The sequence below is a fragment of the Coccomyxa subellipsoidea genome (assembly GCF_000258705.1).
Source record: "Coccomyxa subellipsoidea C-169, whole genome shotgun sequence".
NCBI classification, from domain to species: domain Eukaryota; kingdom Viridiplantae; phylum Chlorophyta; class Trebouxiophyceae; family Coccomyxaceae; genus Coccomyxa; species Coccomyxa subellipsoidea.
The window spans coordinates 1096136-1121056 of NW_005178036.1; the positions used below are offsets into that span (position 1 = coordinate 1096136).

At 50.8% G+C, this 24921-nt stretch overlaps 11 protein-coding genes across 11 annotated transcripts; 3 read left to right on the plus strand and 8 right to left on the minus strand.

The window, feature by feature from the left end:
• Positions 1-101: 101 nt before the first annotated feature.
• On the minus strand, positions 102-1364 carry COCSUDRAFT_63070 (hypothetical protein; the record flags this gene model as incomplete). The annotated part of the gene is made up of 4 exons (XM_005648026.1): positions 102-296; positions 439-561; positions 751-923; positions 1289-1364. The coding sequence occupies 4 exons, from the start codon at positions 1362-1364 to the stop codon at positions 102-104; spliced, it is 567 nt and encodes a 188-aa protein (XP_005648083.1).
• A 148-nt stretch (positions 1365-1512) lies between these two features.
• On the minus strand, positions 1513-2695 carry COCSUDRAFT_53378 (hypothetical protein). Its single transcript, XM_005648027.1, has 2 exons — positions 2450-2695; positions 1513-2194 (listed from the first exon to the last, which is right to left on the minus strand). The coding sequence occupies exons 1-2, from the start codon at positions 2606-2608 to the stop codon at positions 2129-2131; spliced, it is 225 nt and encodes a 74-aa protein (XP_005648084.1). The 5' UTR covers positions 2609-2695; the 3' UTR covers positions 1513-2128.
• A 703-nt stretch (positions 2696-3398) lies between these two features.
• Positions 3399-5398, minus strand: COCSUDRAFT_63071 (putative tRNA synthetase; the record flags this gene model as incomplete). The annotated part of the gene is made up of 7 exons (XM_005648028.1): positions 3399-3497; positions 3633-3746; positions 3913-4173; positions 4477-4633; positions 4754-4883; positions 5052-5168; positions 5323-5398. The coding sequence occupies 7 exons, from the start codon at positions 5396-5398 to the stop codon at positions 3399-3401; spliced, it is 954 nt and encodes a 317-aa protein (XP_005648085.1).
• Positions 5399-5593: 195 nt separating this feature from the next.
• Positions 5594-7736, plus strand: COCSUDRAFT_47337 (hypothetical protein). Its single transcript, XM_005648029.1, has 4 exons — positions 5594-5849; positions 5958-6145; positions 6238-6376; positions 6989-7736. The coding sequence occupies exons 1-4, from the start codon at positions 5724-5726 to the stop codon at positions 7328-7330; spliced, it is 795 nt and encodes a 264-aa protein (XP_005648086.1). The 5' UTR covers positions 5594-5723; the 3' UTR covers positions 7331-7736.
• COCSUDRAFT_65971 (hypothetical protein) lies at positions 7734-10420 on the minus strand (the record flags this gene model as incomplete). The annotated part of the gene is made up of 7 exons (XM_005648030.1): positions 7734-8237; positions 8379-8536; positions 8816-8862; positions 9060-9216; positions 9436-9482; positions 9692-9799; positions 10327-10420. The coding sequence occupies 6 exons, from the start codon at positions 10418-10420 to the stop codon at positions 8411-8413; spliced, it is 579 nt and encodes a 192-aa protein (XP_005648087.1). The 3' UTR covers positions 7734-8237; positions 8379-8410.
• A 71-nt stretch (positions 10421-10491) lies between these two features.
• Positions 10492-12427, minus strand: COCSUDRAFT_53379 (hypothetical protein). Its single transcript, XM_005648031.1, has 7 exons — positions 12169-12427; positions 11984-12053; positions 11607-11866; positions 11434-11503; positions 11238-11337; positions 11023-11092; positions 10492-10919 (listed from the first exon to the last, which is right to left on the minus strand). Exons 1-7 carry the CDS (start codon positions 12243-12245, stop codon positions 10670-10672), a joined length of 897 nt encoding a protein of 298 aa, XP_005648088.1. The 5' UTR covers positions 12246-12427; the 3' UTR covers positions 10492-10669.
• A 506-nt stretch (positions 12428-12933) lies between these two features.
• Positions 12934-15735, plus strand: COCSUDRAFT_63074 (ATP-NAD kinase; the record flags this gene model as incomplete). Its single annotated transcript, XM_005648032.1, has 8 exons — positions 12934-13025; positions 13383-13462; positions 13568-13640; positions 13909-14085; positions 14332-14548; positions 14772-14951; positions 15114-15250; positions 15462-15735. The coding sequence occupies 8 exons, from the start codon at positions 12934-12936 to the stop codon at positions 15733-15735; spliced, it is 1230 nt and encodes a 409-aa protein (XP_005648089.1).
• A 255-nt stretch (positions 15736-15990) lies between these two features.
• COCSUDRAFT_53380 (GroES-like protein) lies at positions 15991-18086 on the minus strand. The gene is made up of 8 exons (XM_005648033.1): positions 18000-18086; positions 17664-17794; positions 17547-17577; positions 17256-17446; positions 17039-17164; positions 16689-16877; positions 16410-16597; positions 15991-16278 (listed from the first exon to the last, which is right to left on the minus strand). The coding sequence occupies exons 2-8, from the start codon at positions 17790-17792 to the stop codon at positions 16116-16118; spliced, it is 1017 nt and encodes a 338-aa protein (XP_005648090.1). The 5' UTR covers positions 17793-17794; positions 18000-18086; the 3' UTR covers positions 15991-16115.
• Positions 18087-18215: 129 nt separating this feature from the next.
• On the plus strand, positions 18216-19823 carry COCSUDRAFT_65972 (hypothetical protein; the record flags this gene model as incomplete). Its single annotated transcript, XM_005648034.1, has 4 exons — positions 18216-18645; positions 19225-19336; positions 19520-19617; positions 19746-19823. The coding sequence occupies exons 1-4, from the start codon at positions 18307-18309 to the stop codon at positions 19821-19823; spliced, it is 627 nt and encodes a 208-aa protein (XP_005648091.1). The 5' UTR covers positions 18216-18306.
• COCSUDRAFT_65973 (hypothetical protein) lies at positions 19758-22303 on the minus strand. Its single transcript, XM_005648035.1, has 7 exons — positions 22180-22303; positions 21816-21973; positions 21649-21705; positions 21456-21503; positions 21118-21329; positions 20648-20870; positions 19758-20451 (listed from the first exon to the last, which is right to left on the minus strand). Exons 1-7 carry the CDS (start codon positions 22241-22243, stop codon positions 20374-20376), a joined length of 840 nt encoding a protein of 279 aa, XP_005648092.1. The 5' UTR covers positions 22244-22303; the 3' UTR covers positions 19758-20373.
• A 490-nt stretch (positions 22304-22793) lies between these two features.
• COCSUDRAFT_23551 (N-terminal nucleophile aminohydrolase) lies at positions 22794-24904 on the minus strand. The gene is made up of 7 exons (XM_005648036.1): positions 24595-24904; positions 24272-24413; positions 24068-24164; positions 23882-23951; positions 23531-23740; positions 23231-23315; positions 22794-23091 (listed from the first exon to the last, which is right to left on the minus strand). The coding sequence occupies exons 1-7, from the start codon at positions 24712-24714 to the stop codon at positions 23006-23008; spliced, it is 810 nt and encodes a 269-aa protein (XP_005648093.1). The 5' UTR covers positions 24715-24904; the 3' UTR covers positions 22794-23005.
• Between the last annotated feature and the right edge of the window lie 17 nt (positions 24905-24921).

The window sequence follows — 24921 nt, forward strand, 5'->3', positions numbered from 1 at the left end:
TTAACAATCGGTCTGAATGGACTTGTGTACTTCAAAGGCTGCAGGAATTAAACAAGAAAATCAAGGCTTTGCACCAGTCTTGACGAAAAGCTTTGACAGACTCAGGCAAGGCGAAGCTTGTTGCCTCTCTCTATGTCTGCTGCCCAGAGTGCTGCCCCAATGATTGTTGTAAAATTGAGAATCCAGCTCAAAATTGGCACGAATCCCAATCCAAATGCCACCATTCCAAACGACCGGAAGCTCCAGCGATTCTCATATGCAATGGCTGCCTGCTCTTCCCATGTGGTCACCCCCTTCTGCACAGAATTCACAAGGACATCCTCCAGTCAGCTCCATTGGTAGATCATCAACATTGCCTGTATGAGATGTCTCCGACCCTCTGCCAGGAACTCAAGAGCAGATTGGGCACAGCATGTAGAGTTGCTGAATGAAACCAACCTTGTTGAGGTAGGGCTTGAGTGCATTCATAGCATAGCTTCTGCTGTTCCCAGCCTTCAAGAGCTTGCCGCCTGCCGGGAAGATGAGCTTTGCAGGGGCGTTTATCAGCCTCCTGGGGAGCCTCTGCACATACAGCACAGACATGTCAGCTGTGCATCCGGAAATAACAAAGCATTCAACTTCTTGACTGTGAGCATTTGAAGGAGCCTTTCTTTCTCCAAAGCCTGGCAACACCATCAAGCCAGCTGATATTTAATTATATGACTGCAGGGCTGAATGCTCGACACTGTCAGGGTGCACTCTTGCACGCACCTTCCACCAAGGGTCACTAGAAGGCGGGGGTGTGAAGATCCACAAGAGAACCTTCACAGGAGGTGGTGCTTTCTTTGTGCGATCTTGGATCTTCTGGGCAAGATCACTGCCACCCTTTTTCAAGTTGCCTGCCTCGGCATGCTTCACCACCAGGCGCTGCAGCTGCTGCTTCTCTGTATTGTTCAAAGGCAGCACTGGTCGTGTTGGCCCAAGCTGACTTGAGAGCACACCATCAAAGACTTGCTTGTGATGTCCCTCGACCAGGCGATCGGATACCCTGTGAGCGAGCAAGCTTTTCAAGACTGGCCATGTGATGCAGTCAGGCACATGGACGGTGGATGTGTTTGTGAACAATTTGAAGAAGTGATACTCACCAGTATATTGGGACCAGAAGCTCGAGGACTGTCAGCCCTGTAAAATAATCCAAACATATTATGCTATTTTGCTTTGTTACATACTAGCATCAGCATGGAAAACAACAAGCAGGCGACAGACCTGCACCACAGAGACAGATCGGATATAGATCATTGCAACTCACCCAGGACTTTTGCCAGCGTCTGAGGGTCCTTGAGCGGGTAAACCACTCCTAAGACGGGATACAGAGATGGATGCATGGTTGCGATTGCGTCTCTGTGGCTTTGCGTTGCATTTCCGTTCGGTCTGCGTTCTGATGGCAGCTGCCAGGAAGCTTCTTAAGTTCCAAATTTGTGCAAGCCAAAAGAGGCCCACATGTTGGGCCAAGGGCTGAAGAAACAACCATTCGTGTGGCCTGGGTCCTTCGGGATCCGGCTCCTCGACAATCATGGCAACATATATAATGGCTGGGCAAGGTGCTTCGATAGAGGCGGCCCTTTACAGTTAACGGCATCACCATAAACCACTGATCAACTGGGTCGGGCTTCAGCAGCCAGGCAACATCACAGAGGTTTCAATGAAAAGGATGTAATTAGACGAAATCTTCGCCGGGCACAAAGCGACGCTTCAACAGAGGCGGCCCTGACAGCAACAATGTGGGTATACAAATGTGGAGCAGACAGAGGCCAGGCGATAGCGGCTGGGAAGCATACAATAAATTGATCTTAATGACGCAGTAGTAAAAATATCTAGGACGGCCAAGCTTTGGTTGGGGCGGAAGAGGCAACAGCCGCCAGCCGCCATTACCAGTAAAAGAAGGATGCGACGGCTGTTTGCATCATTGTCTGACGCGAAGAATCGACCGCAATAATAGAAATGGCCATGAGACCTTTTACAGAACAAGCAGATTTTGCGGTGTTGCGTTCGTGTGTGTGCCCTGCCAAACCCAGGCAGGATGTTCAGGGTCCTGGTCCAAACCTAGGACAAAGCGCGTACAAGCTGTATTGGGGCTTTTGAGGAGATCTCAGTCTAACCTCCTGCAGTTTTCACCTGATTGCAGCTCCTTGAACACCTGCCAGTCCAGGTGTGCCTTTGCAAACCACTCAGCTGTGCTCCTTGTGGGGGTACTTGATCCACAGTGCAAGTGCAGGTCTTAGGATTTGTTTGGTGATCTTGCATTGCTGGTTCGGTACGGGTCTACATGCTGCTGTGTAGTAGCTTAGCAATACAGGTGGCGGCAAGCATTGTGGGGCATTGGGTACCCCCCTTGCTTGTTTCACCGAGAAGCGCTGTTATTGCAAGGATCTGGGCAGTCTTTACAATGACAGCAAATGGCTGGACCCACCCGCAGCACGCACAATCTGTTTGGCCTGTGATTTGCGTCCATGTCCTGCCCTTGACTTGTCGCTGATTTGGACCGACATACATCCACAAGCAGCCTTGCAGTCCTTTTTGGCAGTTGATACTTGTCTGCGTGCTGGGATGCATATTTTCGAGTATTCATGACGTGTGTGCTACTGATGGTTTGAGATATGTGGGACGCTTAATCAGCCCTGTGTGGCTGGAAAAAGTGTAATCTCTCTCTCTCTCTCTCTTCGTGTGCAAGCTGAGTGCTCGGAGATCACTCTTTGATCCTGAAACCTTATTTTAAAGAGAAGGTGGTCTGCAAGGCACCAGGCCTACACTGAAGCCTTGAGGCACCTTCAAGTTGCTACAGTGTGTTTCGACTAGAACTCAACCAATTGGCCTGGAGGTTGGCCTGCCAGAGTGGCTACGTGGCTGCCCACGCTATGCAGTGCATTCACTGAGTCCTGCTGCATGTGGCAACTTTTTTTGTGCCAGAAAATTGTGGTTGCCAGTGCCTGACTTCAACATTTCCAAAGTCAGCCTCAGCTAGCTTGCTATATAGCTGTTCATGAAGCTAGCTATTCAGGCCCTGGGCAGGCGCAATCAAGCGTACGGTCTTCAAACCATTGGCCCTCAGGAATTGACAGATAAAGGTCCACAAATTCCGGCATCAATCAAGAATGTGAGTGTAGCTTACTGAGTCACTTAGTCAAGGAGCATACTGGCATTGTCATGCCAGCCTGACTCTCTGAAATGAAGTCACACTCCCATGAGGTGGTCTCATCATGTTTGGCGCCAGATCTGGTCAGCTTTGCCTGCAGCTGACATCCCTTCAATAAAAGTGTGCCACATTGTCAACTAGAGACGCTCTATGTGACTTCTCTGCGAGCCATGTCTACTGGATTCACAGGTGCCGGCAATTGGCGGCGCATTCCTGAGATGCGGAATCATGCAATGTTGTTGCTGGAGATGTTCAGAGGGGATAACATGTCTGCCTTCAAGATGGCTGCTATCATGGAGTCCCAGAATTTCTCCACGTCCACAGTCTGCAGTGCATTACAATCATGGACTTACGAGCTCATCAATGTCAAGAATGGCAATCATCTTGGCAAACTTTGAAAGCCATTCAGACAAAGGCACTCAATTATTTTGCCTTCAAAAGACTGCAGTGAATGGCATACCAGGGCAACAGACGCATTTTCTGGAAGTGCGTTCTGTCTCCTGTGTATGTCACAGACGGTCTGGCCAGCGCTCAATGTGCTGCATGTCTCAATGTCCACGCGCATCCTCCTCACCTGAAGACAGGCCCAAGCAAGTGACTCCTGGAAGCTGCCCAGTGCTGGGCATGCCAAGCATCGCCCACTTTGCTCAATGGTACAGTCCCCCATAGCCAACCATGAGTAGTCCCCTCGGCTTGAATTTCTGAGACTATATCAAGATGTCAAGGCTCTGGTGTCTCACCGTGAAGGCAGAGGGGCAGGCAACGTAGAAGACAGCGAGAGGGTCGTGCAGCGGGGGGTGCTCAAAATTGAACACCTCCTTGTAGGTCTGTGCGAAGAACAGCAGGAGCTTCTGCATGAGCTGCAGGAAGGGGGTCTGCCTCTGTGCAATGCGCAGCAGCACAGCCGGCGTGGCCAGGGCTGTGTGAGTGACCTCTAATGGTACCATTGTCAGACTGCGGACACCCGCCTCAAACACCACCTTTGCTGCCTCTGGGTCTGTCTGCAGCACAATAGCAAGACCCTTACACCAGAGATGGTCTGCACATGGATCTTGGGTAACATATATATATACGTATCTGAGTCTCTTTCATTCATCAAATTGCGAAGTTCCAAGCTCCCCAGCCTTTATTTTCATTCTGGATGTCGATATGCCATAGTGGGCAGGCCACATCCTGGCGCCCTCACAACAGTGAAACAGGCAGAAGTGATAAAATACGCAGATATTGGTTTGAAACAATGCTGATCACTCCCTGAGCAAGACGAGGCTTGCTGCAGTTCGTGTTGATCACAAAAGGCTCCTCACCTGCATGTTGAACTCCACAACAGGTCCAGTGTTGCCACTCCCAATGCAGCCGCCCATGAGCACTACCTCTATCATGGGTATGACTTCAGGGTACAGCAGCAGTAGCAGTGCGGCATTTGTGAGAGCTCCCGTGCACACCAGGCACACAGGACGGCCCCTGCAAGCACACAACAGGATAAGGAGAACACATTAATGACAGCAGCTCATGCGAAGGGCAGGTGCTAACACCGACAGTGACATCACAGGGAGATCCAGTGAGGTGGCAGGACATCTGGACCTTTTTGCAAATTGTGCAGATATGCGCTCAAACATGAGCATGACTGCTTTCTGTGGCAGTGGGCTGCCAACAGCATAGTCCTGCATGCTGCCGCCCTCTGCGAATTCGAGCCCCGACTCGCCATGGATCTCTGGGCAGAGCAAAGGCGGCCGCAGGAGAGGTTTTCCCTGGCCTTGTACAACATCTGCAATAGATGTGTGATGTCAATTGGTCTGCATAATAAATAAGACAAGAACTTTGCAATTCTCCTGACAAAATGCAACATACTACAGTTTTAGAAGATGGCAAGGCACAGCACCTATGCTGGACAGTCCTGAAGCTGTGAGCGTTCCAAGGGCATTCAATGTGACCTTCTCCACGACCTGGTTGCCAGCAACGGTGGACACCCCCAGCAGGTTCAGGAGCTTGTCGTAGCCTGTAGGTACAACAATAAAAGGAATTAGGCATGTGTCCAATCATAACCACTGAAGGCACATCCTAGGCCATTTTTACCACATCCATACTGAGAAGGGTCTTGCGATAATTTAAAATCCTCCTGGATCAACAAGACTTGGAATGCCGATGTGTACCAGCTAAAATGATCGCCAGAGCGTCGTCGTGACCAGGATCGCAATCAAGCCAGACATCTCTCACATTGTCATCCATACTCAAACCTTTCTCCCTTCTCTGCTGTCTCGTGGCAGTTTGGAAAGACCAACTTCACCTGACGTCATCAACAGCCACGTCATGATGGAAACGAGTTCCGGAAGAGGAAGTTCCTTCCGTTTCGGGGTTTCGGAAAGCTGCTTTCGGTGGTGAAGCGTCGATGTTAGGAAGTTGTTTCTGGAGCGATCAGGACACGGCAGTCGTATGGATCTCGATCGGTCAACAATTTTCACAGTGCTTTGAACGGCACTTTGATCTCGACGAAAACATCGGCTGTGCGCTGCCGATGCCTGTTTGATCTGGCAATTATCAGTTGCAAAACCAAATGTTGCTTCTTCCACCCAATTTTCTCAAACAGGAAGACAAGGCTGTTGAGTTCTTGAGCGGCATTTTCCAGTTTTTGGGAGGTGCTGTTGTGCTCATTGGTGGTTTTGCAGCGTCCTCTCTTGCGGTAGGTCCACAGCTTGACCTATTCATATTTGTTTGATGTCCAGTATTGTTGCAAGTAGGCAGAGTTGTGGATATGCGTAGCCTGAAACCCTTGGCTTGCTGTCTGCAGTACCACCCTTCCAGACATGCATCCATCTCATGGCTCATACCAGTGTATGTGGCTCCCATGATTGGTGCATATATACTCACCACGGCCTATATCTTCCGGACAGTAGTCGCAGCTAACAGAGACTTTGCCGAAAGGCTCTTCGAGTGGGAAACAGCCGGGCCAACGAGAGACTCCAAGCCACGGCTTAGGTGAGTCAGATCCTAACAATGATGCAGCCTCGTGCACCCTGTGTCTGCCAAACCCTTTGCGGGGATTGTGACGTGGGTTGTGCGATGCGCAGATGGTTTGCTTTCCAGCCCAGGAACATCCTGTGGTGGGGTGGTATGATTTTGTCTCTGGGAGGTGTCATGTTTGACTTTGCGACGACTGCGCGGCTCGCTGGCCAATTTTGGACCGTGCACTACACCGCCATGCAGTCGGTGCGAATTCCTTGTCCAAGAACCTCATGACCCTTGTTCAAGTGCACCCCTTGCTGAGCATTCATGTATCCACCTCTTTGAGTACTGACGCTGAAGCTTCTTGCAGTTGATACTGGAGAAAATTGCTCCAGCTGCGGCTGGAATGCTGTTTCTGGTGGGCTCTGGCTGTTACATTGCCAAGGAGGTTGGATGGATGGTATCAAAAGGTAGGCCTTCATGCTTTGTTTGTTTTCCCATGACCCTGCAGAGCTGATCTTTTTGATAGCATCAGCCTCTGGCGTCCCTGACATGCTCTTCTTCTGCAGGTGCCATGTGTCCGCCTACGCGCAAGGATTGGAAAAGCCCCAAGTTCTGGATGAACTTCACCACGTTCTGGGTATGCCTCACTGCCTGCATCAGCAATATAATGCATCCTCATTCTCCAATACACAAGAGGCCAGCAACTGTGTACTTCCTGTGATTTTCAGATATCATGAGACCGACTTCTCCACTAAAGATGCAATGTATGACTCGTTTGCGCTCCGGCAAGTTGTCTGGTTGGCGTCCTTAAACAGCAAGGGAGACGGCTGGGTGGAAAGGGGTTCTGAGCTGGTTGTGCTATCGTGGCCGCAGGGGAGCACTATGTACTTTGGGGCTGCCTTTCTCCCCATCATGTATGCGAACCTGCTGCCGCGCAGCTTCCGTCTGTGCCAAGCCATCGGCTATGGTGTGGGGTCTCTGATGCTGATGGCGGGCGGCGTTCTGATGATCGTGAAGATGGCAACAAGGGAGGATGACTCCGAGGTTGCGCTGCACCAGAAAGTGGAGCATGATGACATGGAGGCAATAAACAGCAAGCTGCTGGCCATGGCTGAGGTCCTGGGGCACAGCCGTGACAAGCTGTCTTATCAGCAACAGCCTCAGAGCGCTGGTGTTTCACCGGCGCCCAAGCTGAGCCCAGGAGTGAACCGATGACCAGTGAGTGGTGGCTCTGTAGCTGCTGGGTTTGAAGCATCGATGCACAGCATTGTTTGTACACTACATTCAAATGTGCGAGGGTGGACGGGGCAAGAGGGTTGTGGGAGAACTCAGAACTGTCATCTGTCTTGTTGCACTGGTATTTGTTTGACGTCGAGAAGTTCAGAACGCTTGCGCTCAGTATCTTGAGGTGTTACAGGTAGCCACTGCCAGTGGTGGCTTCAAGCTGACAAACTCCAGCAGTGCTGGAAAGCTTGGAAAGTGTACAGCATTATCAAAGTAATCAATAACCATTGTACGCTCCAGTGTGGGGCAAGCGCATCCATCAAAGTCCCAGAGCCTCAAGGCCGTGTTCCCAAGTCTGATTGGTCAGAAATCATTGTAATGTACACTTGATGTTGTCTGGTCTTGTACCAAGCCACCTGGCTGGAAGTGTGTCTTCCATTATATCAATCAATCATTCATTGTCCAGGCAATCGAGTAACTGAGGTATCATTAATGAGGCATAATCCGAGTACCCAGGAAGCAATTGCTTCAAACATGTGGTGTGACCCCAAGCAAGGCATGGACCTGGCAAAGTGAACGCAGAATAAGTGCATCAATCGATTGAATCCAACTAAATTATCATGGAACATAAACAAACAACAGATCTCAGTGTCAGGGCCGAAAGTGGCCAAGTGAGGAGAAAACAATCCACCACCCAGATGGACAGCCAAAATTGCATTGCAAACATGTCAATTTATTCCAGGATACTCAGATGGGACAGCTGACATTCATAATCCTGGTTGCGTAGGCTCAACTCAACAGCCCGCTGTAGGAAGCTGCTGCTCATCACAGGAGCACAGCTGGTTGGCTTGGGACATCACATTCATTTATGGCCTTGACAAAAACTCCATCTTGATACCTGCATCACCACAAACATGTCGGATGAGTTGTAAGCACAGAAGGGACAAGATGTGGAGAGTCAGGGTCTTGAAAACACAACATGCTGCGGGGTTTCTCGTTCATTCAGCACGTGAAGAAATTTTGAGCTGGTCTGACTCACCGCAATCACAGATCTGGTCAGTTGGAACTGTCTCAGTTGAGGCCAGTGAGCTCTTGCAGCAGATGGCGGCCAGTGCCGGCGTTACCGGGGCTGGGGTTGGAACTGTCACTTGGGTTTCTCTGGGGCCTGGCAAAGGCCGCGCCGTTGAACCCGGTTTGCTGTGAAAGGCACAGACACTGTCAGATATCAATGTATGACATGAGTAGGACAATACTGTCCACACTGACAACCAGGGGTGCAGGCAACCAACTGAAGGATTAGCAGAAGAGATCCGCAGAGCGCTGCCAATAACAACGAAAGCTGTGACTTTAGAAGGAGCCAGGCAACCCGTATTGCATACAATCTGGAGCCTTCAGTAATACAGGTTGATTTGATGGTGGTGGGCCTGGCATAAGAAGCTGCCTTTGACATGTTGACATCAAGGTAAAAAGAATTACCAGGATCTGGCGGCCCATGTTTTCGTTGCTGCCAATGGAAGCTGCATCTGCGCAACATCCGTGAAAGACTTAGCCATGAATCCCAAGTAAGTCAGCCAGGCCAACTCATCCTGGATCATGACCTCAGGAGCACCATGGGTACTAGCTGAGAACAAACAAAACAAGGGGAATGCAGACATCATGGCAGAGCGAGCAGACAACGAATGGAAGGGGCTGTGGTGACAGGATGGGGGCCAGGGCTGACCTGAGATATCAGCATTGCTGACTGTGCTGAGGAGATGGCGGCCTGTAGGTACAGGGGTTGGAGAGGAATCCCTGTTCCTATCCTCGCCACAGCCAGGCCCCACCAGGCAGCGGCTGTTGGCGGGTCTAGCATAAGCAGCACCGTTGAAACCGAATTGCTGCACGCAGCAGATCAACACTGTTTGAGTAGAGCGTCCCCAATTCATGTACAGGTACATGACATCTGCTGCAGATTGAGGGAAGTTGAAACCTATCGTGTTAGCTTTAGGTGAGCAGCTGGTCATATCAGGCAAGTCCACAGATCGATGTGCCAAGGAAAGAAAGCTTGAAGAATTCTTGCGTCAGGCGTTCTAGGAATGATGAGGAGCTGTCCTTACCAGCATGTGCCGTCCCGGTTGCTTGCTGTTGCTCGTGTGCGCTGCACCTGCGTGAAAACGCGCAGTGAACCCTACGAGATCCACTGAGACAATGCAAGACATAAATAAACCAATCACGAACACGGATCCTTCCCATGATCGCCCATCTTGACCCTAGTTCCTGTGAATGTGTGTCACGGAAATGCCCGTGCAAACCCAACCAAACTTCTCTGATCATTTCTTGGTTGACATGTAGGCCATGTGGAGTAATGCATACCCAGATGAGCTGCACTGAGGAGGATAGCGACGACGAAGAGGGGAATTGATCCGTTCGCCATTTCTGTGAGAAAAGCAGCACGCCCGCTCAATCCCGGGGAGTACACGTCTGAGCAAAGCAACAAATGAAATAACGTGGTGCCAAGGCACCGATCAACATTACTTGATGTTTTATGTAAACACACGAGAGGCGCGAATCCCGCTGACTCAGGATCCACGCACCTTTGTAGAAGATAGCACGCACTGTCTTAGAACCTTTGAAGCCTGGAGATATCGAATGCTCAGCGGGTTCTATTTGCATTGCGAGGGTGCAAATCTTCAATTTCAATATGAACACATTCCTAGGGCTGCCTTACGCAACTTCCTTGGACTTGCGGCCGAATGTGACGCAGAACCCGGCGTCACGGAAGCACGTGAAGCCAAGACAGGCTCGTCTGGTCATGCCTAGAGCACCATTGGGCGCACCCGATCCATGACCCTTTCCTTCCATCTCTCTCTCGATGCTTAAATTCATGCTTGATGGTGCGACGAAGGGCATGCGCTCATGCCTGCAGCGAACTGCATGCATGCGCATGCCCTGCAGGCATGGGCTCTCCGCAGCTACTTATGATCGATCATCGATTATTGGGCCCACACCCGCCGGGGTGGCACACTGGCAGCCGAGCTGGGTGGCGCGGCCGAGCTGGGCTGGGTGCACAACGCGGCTATAAAAGGCGGCCCCCGCGGACATGCTTGCATCCATGTAAGTGGCAAGGACTGCTTTTACTTCAACAGAATTGCAATCTACACACTGGTCACTATGCACAAAGGCAGCAGTGATGCTCAGCTGTGGAGCACACTGCAATACTGCAGAGCACCATGCCATCTTTGGCAGTGCGCATCCTACTTCTGCGCTCTCTCCTGAGGAAAGGCTTCTGATAATGCTGCACTGCAGCGTCCTATGCACTGCATATGAATCTATAAATTGTACTCTTCAATTCTATGGCTCTGACAATGTGGACAGAGCTATGCTGCCTGCAGAGTCACCCTTGAGACGGTCTTCTGTGAGGCTCCCATACTGAGCTTCTGCCTCTTGATCTAGGGACATTTTCACAAAAAGCAGCAGGCCACCCATCCAGAAGCAACAGCTTCCCAATCCAAACCCAATGGCATTCTCCACATAGAATACTATTGTGTCCAGATTTGGGACCATCCCAAATACGCCGCTTGCAAAGAATCCCACTCCTCCCCTGCATAAAAGTAAGGTGCAATTACGAAGCAACCTCAGCATGCATCTGACTCGATGAAAGTACAGGTGCAAAATAAGTGAGAGGTCTACTTTTGGTAGCGCACCAGAAATTCAGCCAATTCACCCAGTAATCAAGGCTGGCCAAATCGTTCCTACTTGTTGGTACTAAAATACCTGTGTACACCAATGAAAGCTTAGATGCCAGTTTCCTCTGCTTGACAGCAATACTACTTGTAGTTTGATGCTCTTCGCCAAGTACCCAGGATGCAGAAATGAGCATGCATATGCAGTGTCCCAGTCTATGCGAAAACATGCTTGCCTTCCAAAAAGCGCCAGCCCTTGCTCTCCAGCACAAAGGAAGCTCCGCCCAGGAGAAACCCCACTCCTCCCACCAGAAATGTGACTCTCTCCAGAACAAGCTTGCACAGCATGCATGATGAAATTGTAACAAACTGCCAAAAGAACCTTCTCACTGGGCCGACCCATGCATTTGAGACCAGTTGTCAGATATTTACCTGAGCAGTTGGGGACAACACCACACTCTCAAACTGATCAGCCAGACTGACTGTCGTGCCAATATTGTACCTGCTCGCACCAGAACCACTTTCCTGCAAGTTGCTTGCAGCGCCCATGCATACTAACACTTAGACTTTCAGCATGTGTTTGTGCAGCTGGTGGGCGTACTCACAGGACTGCTCCGAACGTGTAAACAACCCCTCCCCACCAGGCAACGCTCCGAGATTTAATCCCCAGCCATCTGTATTTAGGCCTCGTGTTGAGATCAGGCTGCACCTTCCAGGAGGAGTAGTTCTCTTGGAATCTTTCATTCTGTGCTGCAACGGTTATAAGGAAGCATCCCAATGTGAATAGATAGCTTCCCAGACAAAAGGTGACATACACCAGCCATGTGTAAGCACTGGTGAGCCCAGCTTTAGGCTTCACCTCCAGCTGCACAGACAAGACAAGACACTATGGGTGCTGACTAAGTCATTCCTTATGCAGTGCATGCTTCCAAGTGGCCTCAATCATCTGTTCAGATCATGACATGAACAAGTGCTGCGGTACCTGTGAGCTCCCACTGAAGCTCCCAATCACAAAACAAGTGCCTCCAAAAAAAGCAGCTCCGGCAATCCACCTTTGGGCAAAGTGCGTAGGTAGTCAGGACGCATTGCTGCGTTCGGGATATCATTCTTGCACCCACAAATTATCATGGGAAAGCATGTGGGTGATCGATCGAACTGGGTCCTTACCAGTCCACTGCTGATGGGGTTGTTTTATGGTACTTTGCAGGCTTCAGCAGAGCGTCGACAAGAATGAGTTTCTTCATCCCTGATCGAGCGGAACACCAGAAATTCTCTTATGAGAGTCCGTGCATGCCGGTATCCAGCAGAATTTTGGCCTGAGGCTGATCTCTCGAGACTTACAACTGCAAATTATCCATGGTACAGTATACCTTCCAAAAGATGTTTTGTCGACAGGATAAACCCCCTTCGTGTCAGAGTCGTCAATTTACGTCCTTCGATATGTTTAAGGAGCAACTCACAGAGATTCCCAACCAGCTTCCCACTCCTTGGAAACTGCAAGACGAAACCCCTGCATTATAACATGTTGCTCGGCTGAGGTAGGTTTTTGGACGATCATGATGAGATTGCTCTGTGCGAGACGCAACACATTAGCGCTCATCTCCCCATTGCTGTATTCCCTGTATATAGTGGTCTCCATCAACGCGATATTTGAGCCCTCTTAGCGTGTTCGTCAAATAGCATCTGCTTTCGAGGATTACAACTATTACGAACTTTTCAATTCAAGAAAGAGATGGTGATCAGATATCTGAGATAAATAACTTGTAGCTGATTGGATTAATCAGCAGTGCAAGGACTGGTCGATCTTCTCCAGCAAAACGTTGTTAAGGCCATCCTGCAAGGCACAAGCAGAGCGCGCCCATTCCAAAGCAAATCTCGGTTACATGGGTGTGATGGACAGAGCGCAGATTAATGATCGATTTGACTTAGGGCATGCCTGCTTTCGATCACCGCTACGCCTTCCAGTGCGTCCTCACAGGAAAGCAGGGCACCGCAGAGGAGCCACTTGTGAGCACAATTCACATGTGCGCCCCTTCCCTCACACCTGTATCAAATGTGTCATCTGTTTTGTTACTCCTGGTCTATCTTTGGCTGAATGAAAGAGCGTCGCATTGCGACACAGGACACAACTGCTCACATATCTGAGCCAGAGATTGTCTCATATCCTGATGAGACACAACGCTTGGAAAGGGATGGAAGTGACACAGCTTCCCCCTCTGGCATGGATTACCCGGGGTCAGTGACTGTCCCTGACTTTACGCCTTACAGAAACGGCAAAGGGTGCGTATCTGGGTTCTTCCAGGACATGCAAGCATACGTTCTCTCTGACCTGGCTACAGCTTGCTAGTTCTATAGCGTGACGCATGGCGTTCCCTCATCAGGCCAAGGACGTGGCCGAAGAAGGCAGAGATCTACATTGTGCGGACAGATGGCATGTCATGCTCGCGAGAGACCGTGAGAGGTGATCCACACATGATGCCTGCAAAATATTACCTTAACTCATGGTGCATGTCTTCTCTTTGGAGGTGTATTCTCAGCCGTCTGACATTCCTTGTGTTGCTCGCAGCTTCGGGTTGCTTGTCATTTGCCCACCCCAGCACACAGCAGCAGCTGCTCGTATGGAGGGAGCGGCCCAGATGGTGAGCATGCATTTCCTGCTGTGCCTATATGCTCCCTGCCGCGGTCCCACTGGTCAATCCAAGTTTTTAAGTCTTGCTGGGGCAGCCAGAGCTTGCTGCCTTCTGGCAGAGGAGCAATTTTTGTCAGAGGATGATTATTTGAAATAGCACGCAATTTGAAAATCATGGTCCCTCGGGCTGCGTTTAGGCACTATCTTACCGTTGTAGAAAGCCATTTTAAATGGACATCCGCTGTCATGATGTAACTTGAGCTGCGCGCTGTGTGCAGCGTGCTGGTGTTGAAGAAGCTGGGGGACGAGCAGTGGGACAGTTACCTGCGCGTGCTGCGCTACTTGGGAGCCGAGGAGGGCATGCGCGTCATTGTGGAGCCCCATGAGTACCTGAAGCTGGCCCAGCAGAGCGACCTTGACTTCGTGGACACCTACAACCATGATGAGGCCGGAAGGTGTGTCTCTGAGGCTTCAGAGAAGGTCCCTGGATAACAGGCAGTCAACAGTAGAAAAGTTTCTTTCTCCCTTGATACCAGGCTCTAGGCATGTCTCATGTGAATGTCGAGAGAAGAAGTGAAGAAGGCCTGCGCCACCTGAGCCTCCAGACACCCGGTGGAATCTTTTGGATTCCACACAGATATCGTATTGAAAAACTCTATTTTGCCGTATATCTCTTTTGAGGTCTGCATGGTGTGTTGCAGGTTGCATCAGCATGTGGACTTTGTCGTCTGCTTGGGAGGGGACGGCACGATATTGCATGCGTCTTCCCTGTTCCAGAGGGCCATTCCTCCTGTGGTGTCCTTCTCTGCCGGCTCTCTTGGGTTCCTCACAAATCTGAGCCTGAAGAATGTGGAGTCCGACCTGCACGCTGTCATCTACGGCTGCGAAGATCTGGACCAGTGCAGCCTTGGAGAAAAGGTCAGCTAACCCATATTTTGCATTTTTGTTCATTTCTTGGCATACCTTGTAATACTATTTTCCCAAGGTAATCCTGAGGAGTATGCCTCCTGATGCCACCTTCCATGGCTTTGCTGTGAGCTGACATACTGCAAATTGGCGTGGCATATGTTACAGTGTGGTGAAACTGGTCATGGCATCCAAGCACCCGAACTGTGCGTGGACTTTTTGAGGTGTCATGCAGATGAGTGGGGTGCACATAACGCTGCGCATGCGGCTGGAGTGCCGCATAGTGCGCCAGAACCAGAAAGACAACACGCCCCAGGAGCTGTACGAGGTGCTGAATGAGGTGGTGGTGGACCGGGGGGCCAACCCTTACCTGGCCAAGATCGAGTGCTGGGAGCGGGACACCCTCATCACCAAGGTGCCCGCCCTTTCTTCTCTTGTTTCTTTCTGCGCGCCTGCTCTGCGCTGCTCAAACTACTGCAGTGCATGCCTGGCTTCGATTTTTGTCGAGGCGGCGATCAGGACTTGTAGTCACGACTTGCAGGACTTGTCGAGTGGACTTTTTGTCATTGCCGTTCAGGTGCAAGCGGATGGAGTGATGTTGGCGACCCCCACGGGGAGTACAGCCTACTCGGTGGCAGCAGGAGGGTCCATGGTGCACCCCAACGTGCCGGCCATCCTCTTCACCCCGATCTGCCCGCACTCCCTCTCATTCAGGTGCAGACCCTGCTTCTTTCAGCCGAGGACCCACATATTGTGAAGCCTGTGCCGCAGACACACGCAAGTCGTTGACACTCAGACTCATGTCAGAAGCTAAAGTGCCTGCTTCTACCCCAGCCTTGGCCTCTGTTTCTGCCACTGGCGGTAACTTTTGACAGCGGGTGTTCATCGTGTTGGCCTGACAGCTGGTGTGCGTCTGGGGGTCCAGGCCGGTGGTGCTGCCAGACTATGCAGAGTTGGAGCTGCGTATTCCCGGGGATGCGCGCTGCCCGGCGTGGGTGTGCTTTGACGGGAAGCAGCGTCAGGAGCTGGCGCGGGGGGACTCTGTGCGCGTGCGCATGTCGACCAACCCCGTGCCGACCATCTCCAAGACTGACCAGACGCGCGACTGGTTCGCATCCCTCGAGCGCTGCTTCGGCTGGAACGACCGCGCCGAGCAGAAGCCGCTCGGCTACATCAACCGCGGCGACGGCTCATCCTGATTCTGGCGTTTGCATGCTGACAGGGGACTGCATGCCTTCCCTGGTTGCATGGCCGTGGTGCAGGGCCTGATTTGTATGGGCAGAGTTGGCAGGGTTTTGGTGCTGTCTGTGCTCCTGGAGACTTGGGTGCCTAGCATGAATTGAGGCGAGCTTGAATTCAACCCTTTTGGGATCTGAGGAGATTCCTGGAATTTAAAAAAAATCAAACTGAGAATATGGATATGTATGGTCAATAATGGCAAAGAACACAAAGTTGTTGCAAATCTTTGGATTGTTACATTGATGAAGAGAAGAGAGATGCAAGACACACATTGAGTGTGACTGGTTGATGCAGCAACTCGATATGCTCTTGCCAAGACAGAAAAATCTGCAGCAATGCATCACTGCATAATAATCTGCACCTTCAACACTCCCTTTGTCTGAGCTTTCTCAATCGCCTTCACGCCATCAGAAATATGGAATGTCTGTGTGACCATCTTTTCCAACAGCTGCTTCAATCTTGCGTCCTGCAGGGCTTCAAGAGCCGGCCCAAAGGGTCCACACCTGGGCATGCAAGACCATTTAAAGGAGCATTTTAAAAAGGACATGGTTGATCAGATTGACTGTTTTCAGCCGAGCAAGTGCTGAGAACGGCGTCATGAGGGTCCCATATCTGGGATGTGAAGTGACAGTACCTAGATCCTTGCAGGCGCTTCTCATTGACTACAATGTCGTTGGCAATGTTGCTCCACACAGGCATGTCAGGATCATTCAGTGCCGAGCACGTAGACTTCAGGATAAGAGTTCCCATTGGACGCGTCATGGCGCTTGCCAAAGTGATGCCTTGGGAGGATCCAGAGGCTTCGACAACAACGTCAAACTCCTGCAGTGACGGGCAGTCACTAAGCAGCCTGTTTCTGTGGGACATTCCCCTTTCAGCAGGTACTGTGAAAGTACATTGCAGCGGCTTCTACCTGTGCATGACAGCTGGATGTGGAGTCGTCCACCACCTCCCAAGAGCTCCCCTGTACAAGGCTGAGCTTGTGCTCGTGCTTGCCAAAATGCACAAGCCCGGTGTGGCCCTGAACAACAAGAGCTTGGGCGACAAGGAGGCCCAGCTTCCCATCCCCAATCACAGCCACCTTGTCCCCTTTTTGACTCACCTGAATGACAAGCAAGTGCGGTTGCGCGGCGCAGCAAGGAGCATTTCAGGAGCATCCAGCACTCTCTGATCAAAATGATGACAGGCATGCGGATATCGCATCGCTAAAGCATGCTCTTGTAGAGCATGAAATTACAGCGCAGAGTTGTTTGGATTAAGCACCTGCTGCTCGGCAATCCGGCACGCTGCTGCAAGGGGCTCCGCAAAGCATGCTTCCTTATCCGTAATTTGATCCGGCACAAGGTGCAAATTAACCACAGGAAGAGTCAGGTACTCTGCCATTGTCCCCTGCACATTGTATTTGTGTCGTTATGTCTCCGCATGCGGCCCTGATCAGAAGCTGGGGGTTCTTAGCAGCGCATGGCCAGGGTTTCCTTACGTTTCTCCCAATAATGCCCAAGACCGTCCGCCCTGGGGAATGGTTTCTGTTGAAGATCGGATCTGGATGAGCCTCAGCACCACTGCAGGCACAGTTGATCTCTCCCACCACCCGCTTGCCTTCAAGCTGCGGCCTTGAAGCACAACTTTCCACCACACCAACAAATTCGTGCCCAAGAATGTGGTCATAGCCTGCATCAAGACTGCCTTAGGCTTTTTCAATGCAGCACACGTCCTTACACATTACTGGAAAGCACACAGTGTGGTGCCAGGATCAGCTTGGAGGGCAAACCTGGGACATAGCCCTTCAATATTTCGAGGTCCTGCACATCGATACAACAAACTCTCTACTTGCTCAATCATCTAGTGTGCTGAAAGGCGAAGGATGCCGGGCTTAAACGCGATTCACCGTAGAACAGACGCCGGCTCTGATGACCCTGATGCTAGCTTCATCAGCAGCTGCAGTCGGCTTCTCGTGGTGCTTCTCCAGCAAAAGACCGCAAGACTCGGAAAACTTCAGTGCTTGCATCGTTACCATACCTGCATGGCAGAGTAAGAAACATCATTCGTCCAGATCTTGCTGTCAAAGTGTAGAGCGGCATGCGAACTGCCTGACCCACATTTCCTACACGGCACCAGAAAGATCGCAGCCAACAAGTTCTGACATCACTGTCAGACCCAAGCGTCAGAAAGCTAAGAATTCGGCGATCTATAGAGGTTCCAAGAGCACTTTTGTCGAGCATACCTCACGTAAATGCAAGCTGTGCTTTCTTTGGTACGACTCCTGCTGCTTGGATTGCAATCTTTGTCTCCTGTTTTGGTTCCACTCGACTTCTTATCCTCAAATATTGCCCTTCACGCCAAAACATGAGCAATTTGCGTTCTGGTGCTGAATGACGTCATCGTTAGTAATTAAGCTCCAGTCAAGATCTCTTCCTCTTCCTCCTGCGATCGCAGCTGGTGTACTTCCACTTAAGTATACTCACTACATTTGCTGAATGCGTTTGTTGAATCTGGTCCGATCGCAGTAATCACTGACAGTCGTTTGCAGCATGAACACAGCACACAGATCAATGCACGGCTGTCTTTCCACGTCATCTCAATTCTTGAATAATTTCGGGAGAACCAAGTGCTTTTCTAATGCTGTATTTTCTGGGAAGTGTTCAACAGCAGCGTTTGAGCCGAGGAGGAGGGTGAATGGGGTCTTGCAGCGATCGGGACTTGTTCGTGCGTCTGGAGAATCTCCTGACGCATCTCCGGCAAGCAGCATGTCAATTGATGAGGCATATGACCTCCTGGGCGTGAAGGAAGAGGCTGGATTTGATGAGATCATGAGTGCCAAAAACAGGCTGACGAGTGCGAGTCAGGGAGACAAGGACAAAATAGTGCAGGTGAGGCAAGAAGCAGGAGAAATGGAAAAGCTTGTCAAACTAATTTCTGCTCATCCACAGCAAGTGTGTTGGTGTGCTGTCTCTATCACTACCTTGGGTGTGTCCTCTAAATATAATGTAGCGCAGGTTGAGACAGCATACGACATTTTATTGATGCAAAGCATGAAAAAGAGGCTTTCCGGAGAGGGAGTTGCACAAAATGTGCGCTTTGCGGATGTGGCAAGGCGGAAGACCGTAAAACAGGTGTGCCACACTGCTACACTCGTTTGGAGATGGCCAAGAAGTTGAGGCGCAGGTCGTTGTCACCCTTGTTGGTCTGATGCATGGCTGCGATCTTCTGCAGGCACCTACTGCGCTTCAAAGTTTGCCTGTCAGAGTAGAGGCGCTGCCGACAAACACTGCTCTTCCTGTCTCAGCACTCTTCATCGGCTTGTCTATATGGACACTGGCACAGGTACAGAACACTTGCCCGTGCATGCAAGACCTCCACTTGTGCCGCGGTCCTCAGATCCTTGATTCATGGCCTCGATTACACTGTCAGTCTTCAAATTTTCTGTTGGCTGCTGGGCTTGCATGCAGGGGCTTGTAGATCCAGCAGGGAGGGTCTCCAATGATGCACCAGGGCTGCAGATCGCATTAGCACTGGGTGCATCTGTGTACCTGCTCACAGACAAGAAGAGGGTGGGCAGAGGTGAGGAGACGCCTTGTCAGCCACCCAGACAGCTTTGACTATTATATTTAATAGTCACATTCTGGAGACCTGTTGGGGGCCACCTGAGGTCAATGCCACAGGCTCTGGGGAAGCTAATTACTTTGGGAGGGTACTTAGTGGTGAGGCAAGTGGAGCAATTGTTTCTGTGGTGTCACCTTGCAGGCCGGGCGGTTGGCATCACAGTGGCTGGCCTGCTGCTGGGCGTGCTCATTGGTGGTGGACTGCAGAGTTGGCTGCGCGTCGATATTGTACCCATTGGGGTAGGTCTATCTGAAGCTTGACCTCAAGGCGCTCCAGTGCTTCTTCTTTCACAACACGAAGCTTCCATGAGCTCGTCATTATATTAAAGCGCGTGGATGGCTGAACAGTTATACTGGCTTCCTGGCAGGGTCTTGCCTCTCCTGCAGCATTCGTCAGTGAGTTTGGCATCCTGGCACTCTGGGCCAGCGTCTCCCTGTTGGCTTGAACATGAAGAATTTGCGAGTGGAGTGAAGATGCCTTGAGAAGCATGGGCCTAAGAATAACATTCTTACTTGGAATTCAACTGGAATTGTGCATTCTTCTGAAATGTTAGAACAAGCAGGTCGTACAATGGAGTTTCATGAGTAACTTTTGACCTCACCAAATAGGGACCTCTGCCAGGGTTTAGAGGTGCTTGCAGGAAGTGTACATTACAAGCACTGTACAATATATGTCCTTGAATAGCGAAAGCTAGCCATTTTAAGTGCTGATCCAACTTCCAAGCGAGTCAATTGAACATTAAAATACGCACCATGTCATATTCACCTTTGTTCTGGCCTTTCCACAAATACACAGCATGACGACAGTCAAACTTTGCAAGACAAAAACACAATGCTGCAATCTTGCACACCTCGTCAGCACCTCTTGTGCAGCCTCTAAAGCCTCTTGTGCAACATGTTCATTTTGCCCTCATGATGATGGCTGACAACGCAAAAGCTCCTTCTCAGACACAACGGAATACACGCATCTTTTTATACCCACACTGACTGGTCTCATTATTGGGCCTTGTGGAGGAACTCCTGGAGGTAGTCATATGCGAACCAGATCCCATCCAGGAGAAGCACTCCAGCTGCCTGCATTGCAGCACAATCCGATTGTTCTCAAAAAATCCAATCCTAGCACAACAAGCTAATGAGGCTGAATAAAGGGGTGCACACTTGCTGTGAGGACACTTACTCAGACCGGCATACAATACAATGGTGGTCCCTTGCACTGCGCTGAAAATCTCCCTCATGGAAGTCCTCTGGAAATGGTAAGTGGGATGCGCACCAGCTTGATGGGGCCAGAGGGACCGCCAAGGGCGCCAGCATTCTTCTCACGCTGCACATCATTCCAGCCGAGCAGCTCTGACAGGCCTCCAATGCCGCCATATCGCAGGTCGTCGGCACCCTTCACCGGCAGGTCTGGCTTCTTGGCTGTGTCAAGGCCGCCGTTCACCCATGCGATCGAGCTGTAGCCCGCGCGCGAGAGCTGCTCGGCAGCAGACAGTGACCTGCGCATGACAGCATCCAGAACCACGCTTGTTGCAATTCAACTACGCCAGGCCAACTCAGCGTTGACGAGACACTGTGTCTCATAATGACATGTCAACGACGCTGGAGACGCAACAGATTTGTAGGCCTCTACCCAAGCCGGGGCTGCCTTTCACACATCCCTAGTATACATGCTGTGGGTGCCCCATCTGGAGGTTATCTGCTTAGTAGTGACGAGAGGAATACACAGAGTTGAAGGGAGCGCACCGCAGACCCTTCTGGCAGGCGACGATGACCTTGGCATCCTTGGGGATCTTGGTCTGCACCTCGCGAAGGAACTGCTGGTTGGGAATCATGTGGCTGCCGCCCAGCCACCAGCCACCCAGCCCAAAGTTGGAGGCCTGCTTCAACAGATTCACAACGCTCCACTCTGTCTCAGGAATGTAGATGGGGACCTCGATGGACCCCTCAACTCCTGCCTGCACACATCCATCCTGTGATGGTCTTTTGTGCTGTTGGCTGCAATACGATAGCAGAAGCCTGCCACATTGTGCTCATTCGAAGGATGAAGGGGTTGGCATTGTGAGGGCGTGACTGAGCAAGACCTTGGCGACTTCGGTGGGCGGCCGGACGTCCAAGAACACCCAGCCCTCCTGCACGCGCACAGTAAACATGAGAGGCAATTGCCCTGATAGCTCTCACAATTGAAGACATGCATGTTCATGATCAGTTTTCTATTATTTCTCAAGCCCTTGCCGCATTGGTGTGGGCCAGGTATGTCTGTGGCGGAGGGCACACCTGCTTCAGCTCTCCAGCAGCCGCAGCGCTGATGCTCTTCACACGGCCATCCCGGATCTGCAAGAAACCAAGAAACATTGATTTCTTCCCAGACACATGCTCTGCCAGAAATAGGAAAACTTATGCACCTGCTGAGAGCAGGACGCCTTGAAATACCGAACCCTTACCTGGTCTTCCCATCGCTTTTCAGCATTCGCAAGCTCTGTTGTGTAGTCTCCACCAGAGGAGGGAGAAGTAGCAGCGCACAGCGGGCTCAGAACACGACGTTGAGCTTTCGCCACGGGCGCACGCCGTAAAGCATGGACCCTCCTTGGCTGAACACGTCCTGCGCATTGTTACACCAGTGTACGTGGTTGGGTGACTTGTTGATCCAAAAGAAGCTTGATCATATACCAGATGCTCGGCACCTTGGAACACTGCCTGCAACTCACTGCCCACTGATAGGATCGTGTTCAAGATACAATGAAAAGAAAAGCTTTGCATTCCTTCGCTCGTGTACGTTTGTTGTGTCAGAAGAAGAAAATTGCCCACCCTGCGCGGGGCTCTGAGTTGTGATCCTCGCTTGAATGCTCGAGCTCAAAGTCTGCTGAGCCATGCTGACCTTTGAAGAATTTTCGCCTGCCTGCAGCAAGTATTCCGGCAATTTCAACACCAGAAAGTGCGATCGGGCGTCCTTCTAAAGTCGAAATCTATCTATACACTCAGCTCTGATTGGACGCCGGGGAAATGAGATTGTGATCAGCACGTGCTGGCATGCTCCTGAGATCTTTCTGACCTGCTTGATTTTCCGATGTAATCTTCCTTCCTTCCTCCTAACTCAGCTAGGCCGTAAGGGGACTTAAAGGATTTGCCAAATCCGATTTGGGGCCATGTGAGGAGTCATTTCCCAGAAGTGCAATAAGAGCTCCCCTCCGATGCACTGGCATCCCGGATACTGTGGCCCAGGGATACGTCAGAGGATACTATGGCCCGGGGCCATATGTGATAGCACATATGTGCTATCGCGGTGTGCGTGCCGCAAGTAATTGTTCACAGCCTGCCAGGCTCACAGTGTGAGCGAATGGGGTGCACTGCAATTGGCAAGCTCACCATGCATGACCATGCCATGATTATGCCATTTAGGTCACAATTCTGGGTCATTGATTGCAAAGGCAATGCACACTTTTTACTGTGACAGTGAAACCAACAATTGCAAGCTACTTTGAGTTGCAGAGTCAGAGCTGCAGCTGCCGCAGTATTTCCTGGTTGGCAATCAATCTGTTCACATGCTAGGGTCAACACAACTTGATGACTGAGATTTGACCTCTGTGTCTCTGAGACACCAGTTGCTGTTTACATACTATATACTGCTGTCCAGTCAGCTTGTGTCCATGGCCTCCTCTGGCTCTCCTGCTATTACAGCCACGTCCACGCCGATCTTGTACAGCTTCTCCTTGACAACAGCTGCGAGCACAGGATATCACTTGAAAGCCATCGTGTAGTAATCTTACACATGTGCTATAATTTTCAGGAACAACAATGTTCCTGAGCAATGCAGGATCGCACAGAGCAAGCACATGCAAGGCAGGAAAAAGGCGCTTACGTGCTGTGCCTGCAGGGTACTTGACAGGGAACTTCCGCTCATATGTCTTGTCTTGCAAGCGCTGGTAGTTACGCAGGTACTCCACCTGCACCCACTCACAAGCATGTCATACTGCTGATGCACCAGACTTCTATTTCTGGTCTACGCACCGCAGCCAGGATAAAGCACAGGATGGCATCCTGTAATCAACCGTGTAGTTGACTTCGCAAAGGACCATCGCAATCTAAAATCGATTTTGTACCAGTGTCTTGCGCCCTGAAATATCAAAACACACTTGACAGAGGCATTGTAGGCACGCACCCCATCCTTGGTGATGATGCAGAGGTCAACATTGGACCCAGAGCCCAGATCGTTGAAGATGCCGGAGCGGATGGCGCGCGCAACAAGCTCCATGCCCTCCTCCTTGGTCAGGTCTTCCTTGTAGCCGTCCTCAAACACCGCCATCGCATTCAGAGACCCCGAGCCCATGGTGCAGTATGGCAGGCTGTCTGTGGAACCGTGGGGATACACCTGCAGAGCCATGCTCATGCCTCTCAGATCCTCTGAGCACACCGCCTTACAGCCTCAGAAGTATCAGAGGGCATGCTGCCCCATTGGTAAGCAATATCAAGCATGCACGCACTTCAATGACACAAAGACCTTGAAACGCACCGTGAACAGATGTGGCCCATTGAAGTCTACCCCGCCCAACACCAAAGCCGCACTGACATGGCCCTGGTACCTGTGGACACCAAAATCCCCTGATGGCAAGTTGGGATCCTGACAGGGTAAAACATGAAATATGTCTCAAGTATATGCTTGCTGCAGAGACAATTCATGCAAGGAGCTTGCGCGCACTTGAACAGATGAGTTTTCAGCATCGTCAAGGCTGTGATCACTCTAGATCCCCTCCCAGTTGCATAGCGATGCAACTCCAGTGACGATGAGATCATCCCTGCCGCACAGGCATGATTGGATCAGCACACATACTGGTCTCATTCTACTTCTTGATGCATTGAGATGAGTAGAGGAGGTACACAGATCACGCATGGACATACTTACCAGTCACGTTCTCGGTGTCAGCAGCTGTGCCAGCACCGCAGCAGTAGATGTTTGGAGCTATGTAGTGAATCTTTTCACAGTTTTTGTCAGCCACTGTTGTGTCAGAGGTTGATCTAGTGTCAGCACCGAGCACAACTCCATCCTGCAAGGATCACACATACCAAAGTAACAGATATCGTATAGCGTGCAATTTGAAAAGCACGAGATCAAAGATGCACTATTTCAGGATTCGTTGAAGAATCAGAGTTTGCTTCGTTGTACTCTCAACAGTTCCCAAACATCACGTGAGAAATTCTCATTCAGGAAGACAAAGAGCTACATGCCTTGAATATAAGACCAGCAATTGTAGTGCCTGTCTTGGTGAAGCGAGGCGGGTTGATGCCTCTGCCTTCGAGATAAGCGTTGCGACCACAAAGGTCAAATGCAAAGCCTCCCTGAGTCATAGAGGCACCAGGAAATCTGGAAGCTTGAATGTATATTTATATCTCCTAATATGGGCCAGCGACAGATTGAACAAGGGCCACAAGAGAGTGATGATGAAGTCTCGATCACTTCAAAAGACGTGAAAAGCCCGTTCCAGTCCCTACGTCCTTCAAGGACAACTATGTTCGTAATATAACTGTTGCGATTTTGCCGTCAGTGCATTCTGG